The sequence below is a fragment of the Thalia democratica genome, chromosome 5 (genome assembly GCF_965202585.1).
Source record: "Thalia democratica chromosome 5, ktThaDemo2.hap1.1, whole genome shotgun sequence".
Classification (NCBI taxonomy): Eukaryota; Metazoa; Chordata; class Thaliacea; order Salpida; family Salpidae; genus Thalia; species Thalia democratica.
The window spans coordinates 52,715,485-52,721,484 of NC_139169.1; the positions used below are offsets into that span (position 1 = coordinate 52,715,485).

Genomic DNA, 6,000 nt, shown 5'->3' on the forward strand with positions numbered 1-6,000 from the left:
GAAATAGTCTATTTTTGCGGTTTAAGTTTACGCCTCCCATAGGGAACCTATTGTAGCCTCCAACTTTGACCAGCTATATCTCAAAAATTATTATGAACTTTTAAAATCTGTAAAAAACATCTTATAGCTTAGTAAAAACTATATAAAATAAAATTGAATTGTGAAAAACGTTTTTTACCATCTCTATGCCCTTAATTATTTCTATTCTAAGTTACTTTTGAGATATAAAAGATTTTGGGATTTTCATAGGTTTGTTATGGAAAGCACAAACTAAAAAATTAAAAAATACTTTTTATTTAATTTTTCAAATCAGTAAAAATACTACTCAACTTTTTTTTGGTTTTTATTTTATTTTTAACAGTTTTTTTTTTTAATAATAAGGAACATTTACTGAAGATTTAAGGTCTAACAATGATTTCAAAAGAATAATTATATTTTTTGAGATTTTTAAATATCAAACAACTTGAAAGATAAAAAATGCAATACAAAGGTATTCAAAACTATCTACAAAAATTGTAAAATATCAAAAATTAACTTATTATTTAAATCTACTTAAACTGACGTATAGTTAATACTGAATTAACTTGCTTTCATTGAAAAATGTCTGACCCCTACAGCCTTCCGTATATTTTTAAAAACAAAATCAAATAATTTTCATCAAGTATAAAAAGGGTTTAGAACACAGTTAACACATATTTGCGTGAACACAAAATAAAAACCAATAAAAACATAAATTCATACTAAAATGCATATAACACAAGCAAAATGCATACTAAAAAAAGAGTACTAAAAAGAGTACTTAAAAAAGCTCAGCAACCTACTACAAGTATATAGAATTATCTTACTTTGTAACATAAAATTTTTCTAAAACATTTTAATCAGCTATATTAGTTGTTGATTAAAAAATCAATAAATGTAATGATTATCAATACATTAATCATTACATTAATAAATTGATAAAATGAGATAAATGTGCTAAACACTTGAAAAATAAGAGACCAAATATACTATGATTTTCTTTTAGTGTTTTTTACACAACTGTTTTCCTGTAAAAACAACTCATTAAGGTGTAAATCAATGAAAAATAAAAGTTGGTGTAATAATTAAATTTTATTTTAATTAAAAGCTGCTAATGGTCACAAATTACTAAAAAATTTAGTTTATCTTAAAACAATATATTTTACAAAGTATAATATTGGAAATTATTGTGAGAATGTTACTTTAATTTAATATATTTGTAGCAATGGCACATGCTTTACTGCTTTCTTAATTATATACGAGAAGAGAAATGTAAAAACGATTAATTTTATATTGTTTAAACATGACTCTTTTCAAGACAAGTTGTTTTTAGTAGAATGGTGATTGCCAAAGTCAATACTGATTTGTTGTTAAGCTAAGAATTATTTAGTTAAGTATTATATGTATATATTGCATATAGTGTATTTAATTTGTATATTTGATTAAGTAATAAATTGTAAAGACTTTTGAACATTACTTATTATAAAGAGATGCTATTTAGGTAATATTAGCAAGCATTAACTTGATTTGGTTATTAAAGCTTAATCAAATAAAAAACCGCTTTTTAATATGCAAATATATCTAAAAAACCTATGTAAATAAATGAACAAATTTTTTTTTTTTAATATTAATTTGCAGGGTTGCCACTCATTGAGTAAAAAACTTACCTGAAAGACCAAAAACTGACTCTTGAGTCACCCTGAGTTTTTTCAAACTCATTAAAAAAAAACTTGCTTCTGGCTAAACTACTTATACCTAATGTTCATTTAATTAAAAGGAAGTTTGTATTCGTATACTTCTACATTAGATGTTCACTAAACTTATAAAAACTTCTCGTTTCAAAGATTAGACAACGCTAGTCTATACTAATTTTATAGTTATTACTGAAAAAAAGTATTTCTAAGTTTTAACTATATAAGTAACTAAAATTATAAAGTATATTATAACTTAATAATGCACAGTAGTTAAAATTTTATGTGTCTAAACTGTTTCTGTTTAATACAAACCAATTCATGATAAAAACTAATTTCATCATGTACAATGTTATTTCTAAGAATAGTGTAGAGCTAGCTGCAAGGCTTAAAAAGACATTAAAAAAAGAATTTGAAAATCAATAAATATTGTGTTTTGAACAAAATTGGGTATATAATACCATAAAATAATGACACTGAATCAACTTAATCTCATTCTAGATCTAAAAAAACTTCCTAGAGATTTTTGTACTAAAATACAACTGCCTAGAGTCATCCTGAGTTTTAAATAAAAGTGAAAATATCCTGAGTTAGCAGAAGTCTCCCTGGGATTTTATAGAATTTCAAAATTTCCTGAGTTTCCAAGAGTACCCTGAGTGTGTTGCAACAGTGAAGTTTTTATTAAAAAAATTTCATTAAAGGCATAGGAGGTCCAACATTTTTTTAACTAAAAATAATATTGGATCTTATATGAAAGCTTGAAGTACAAACTACAAGACAGTTTTTATAGAATAAAAAAATCTTGTTTAACTTTTGAGATACTGTAATTTAAAAGAAAACTTTCCAATACAAACGTATGGACCACAAAAATTTAGGAGTCAATTTTCTCAGAAGTTTAAAAAATTACTAAAAATCTATCTTCTTCTTCATTTTTTGAGCTAAAGACCTCAAAATTTAAGGAAATGTTCCTTTTATAGTTTAAAATATTTTGAATGTTGGGACTTGAAAACTATAAAAAAAATTAAAATTTTAGAAAAAAAAAAAATTATTCTTAATTTTTAATATTTTTTATTATTGAAGAAATTCCTGCGTTCAATTTTTTTTTAATTTGATAATAGACTTTCTGTAAAAATTTGAAGAAGATTGCTTATAAAATAAAGGAGGAGATAGATTTTTGATGAAATAATCTTTTTATGTGTAATCAGTTTTTGCCTTCCATTAGGAACATTTTGAAGTCACCAACTTTGATTGTTCATATCTCAAAAATAACTTGGAATTTTTTCAAGCAGTCAAAAATTTCTGATAGCTCATATAAAACTCTACAAATTAAGATCAACTTGAAAAAATCAAGGTGGACCCTCACCTATGCCCTTAATGCATTATTTCAATACAAAACATAAATATCAATTTAAAACTGAAATTGGTGAAACATACTAATACATAACTATTCATAGTTTATAAGCATTGAAGCTAATTTGGGTACAAAGACAGTGGTTTTATTTTTCAATGGCCCTGATTGTTTAGATTTCTAGAACGCCTTATTGTTAATAATGTTTATGATTTATTGCTTGTTAATGCCTTATTACATTATATCTTAAAATTAATCTTATAAACAGGTATTCAAAATTTCCTTAATATTTGTAAAGTACACATTTTTGGGTCTATTTTTAGTTTAAAGTTAAGTTTAAGGTAAAAAATTGTGCTAAAAATTATAAAATCATTTAAAAGCTACTGTATATGTGTTTTTTATTGAATTTTTTTTTATGATGACAAAATAATTTTATCTATATGATAGATTTTTTGTGTCAAATCTAAATTTTACTATTTAAGATATAAAAATTGTCTATTAGTTATTGTAACAGTTTTTTACTAACAAAACAATGTTTCACTCATATATGCAAATATCGGAGTAAAACATTGTTTTGTTAGTAATAAAATGTTAAAACAAAACATAGATAAAAATCAAGACATTTAAGTTGAGAAATTTAAACTGTTTGACTCAAAACAAGTTACAATATTATATTATAATTGTTAAAATTGCAGGTTTTATAGTGATTTTTGTTCAAAATTCCAGGGTTTTAGTCAAAATTCTCAAATTCCAGGTTTTTTAAAGTTTATTATCATAAATTGTCAAATTCCATGTTTCAAAGTTTTTTGGCAACTCTGTTTTACTTCAAAAATCAAGATTTTATTTAGATTTTTCCAGGTTTTTTTAGCCTAAATTGTCAAATTCCTCAATATACTCTCATTATAGCATGAAATACGGAAAAAATAATTAAATTTCAAAATTTGTTAATTATCTTTCAAACCATGCATAAAAGCTGAATGTGTACCTAAAATAAAAACTACTTGCTAGCAAATTAATTTAAACTTTCTAAGCTAAAAGCAGCTTTTTAAGTTACCATTTATTGTTGAAGATGGCATTCTTTTCTTTCTGTATTCAAGTTTTACTAAGCTACATTAAAACTAACATACCTGAACATTTTTTTTAATAGTGATTGAAATTTAAATGTTATTGTCAAAAATAAAGTCTAATGTGATATAAAATTTCATGCATTTTTATATTTTGGAGTTTTAGTATAAAGACACTAACTAAAGTATATTATATAAATATAAATTTTTCCCTTCTAATCAGGAATCAGCATGTGTAAATCGAATCAATTTTAATATGTTTAAACAATTCTAAACTTATCTTCTTTTAGAGATTAGTAGATATATTAGTTATTAAGTTAACACTATAAAGTTTAAGACTGATGTTTTTTTACCACAAATTGATAAAAAAATTGTAGTAAATTTCCAAAACTTAATTTAAATCATGAATTTAATTTAAAAAATCCTGCTTGCCAAAACAAACATGAACTCATCTATTTTAAATATGCACCCGTTTATACATTAAATTTTTTTCTTTAGATATGCACCAGTTTTTGGGTGGCTTGGGGTTTAGCAAACAGAGTTTCTACTGAGCACAAAAGAAAGCTTTTTTTTATGAAGTAAAATCATTCAACCGTATAAACTGATGCTAACAGCTAAACAGTAAAACACAACATAAATTTTTTTTTGAGTGAAACAATAACACCTTATAATAATTCAAGTTATAAACAGTAGTAATAGTGACACAGTTAAGAGCACATAGATAAATAAAATTGATGTTAGCCTAATCTAAGAATGTGATAATAGTGTGAATATTATAGTATTTTAAGTCCATTTGTTTACTTGAAATTCTCATTATTTATAATGATATTAAGTTAATATATATCCCAGATTATATATAGTTAATATATAACATATAAAAGCTTAAGGTATATACCATAAACGTTTTTTTATTGTAAAAAACTTTAGTTATTGATAGTGATTAGTTTAACAGTTTTATATAAACTTTGTTCTGCCAAAGTTTCAAATTTTTGTATTTATTCCAACAGACTTATAGGAAGCACTTGGGTTTTTATTTAACAACTAGTGTTAAATTTTCTTTACTAAATTAATTGACCCCTCCCTATAATAGCCCTAGTAACAGTTTGTTTCTTTCTTTGCACTTACAATTTAAACTGCCTTTATGAAATCATTTGAAGTATATTGCTTTAAAGAGATGGAAGATATCTATTTTTTGTGAATTATAAATTTCAGTAAGGTATTTCAATTAGCCCTGTTTTATATCACCAGAGCTAATTTGATTCCTTTACTGACTTTAAAAAAAAACAAATTTTAAGGAAACAAAAATTTAGACTAAAAACTTTTTGATTCAAAAGGTGAGTACTAGCAGATGTGGGCCCAGCAGATCACCAAATAATGATGAAAGATATGGTCCTGCTGAGTTTTAAACCAACACAAATGAGATTAAACTGATTAAAAGCCTTGCGCCTCAACCGCTCGGCCATCGGGGCATGTTCAATTTTCATATTTAGCTTTTATATTTTTTACAACTTTAGAATTTTTTCACAAATTTCTGCTGTGCAATTATATTCTTAGATGTAAGTTCAAGAAATATATGCTAAAACAATGAAGTAAATGTCTAGTTTGCTGACATAACAAAAAATAAAAATGGAATCATAAAACAAACATAAGATACAAACTTATTTATTTTTAAAATATATTGCTTACAAGAACATTAAAGTCGTTTTGAATGTTCTTTTGTAGTTGTTTAAGCCTAAAAGTTTATTTATTGTAAATTTTTTTAATAAACATGCTAAACTTACATTTTTTAACTAGTTTTCTAATTTATGTGAAAAAAACCTCTACTTCAAACGTTTTAAAAGTTTTTTGTGTTTATTTTTACCAAAAAGTTTGCATTTTG

The 6,000-nt window shown here is 24.3% G+C and overlaps 1 protein-coding gene across 4 annotated transcripts in view; it reads right to left on the reverse strand.

Moving 5' to 3' along the window:
• LOC145835925 (magnesium transporter NIPA2-like) overlaps nt 1–4,395 on the reverse strand; it is a 45,501-nt gene extending 41,106 nt beyond the window's left edge. For 2 of the 4 annotated variants that reach the window (XM_082943684.1, XM_082943685.1), the window contains exon 1: nt 4,112–4,217. In XM_082943684.1, the coding sequence (XP_082799810.1) occupies nt 4,112–4,133 (22 nt within the window). In that variant the 5' untranslated portion in view covers nt 4,134–4,217. Of the gene's footprint in view, nt 1–4,111; nt 4,218–4,302 lie in introns of those variants that run through there. The other 2 variants (XM_082943686.1, XM_082943688.1) reach the window with 2 other exon arrangements.
• Between the last annotated feature and the right edge of the window lie 1,605 nt (nt 4,396–6,000).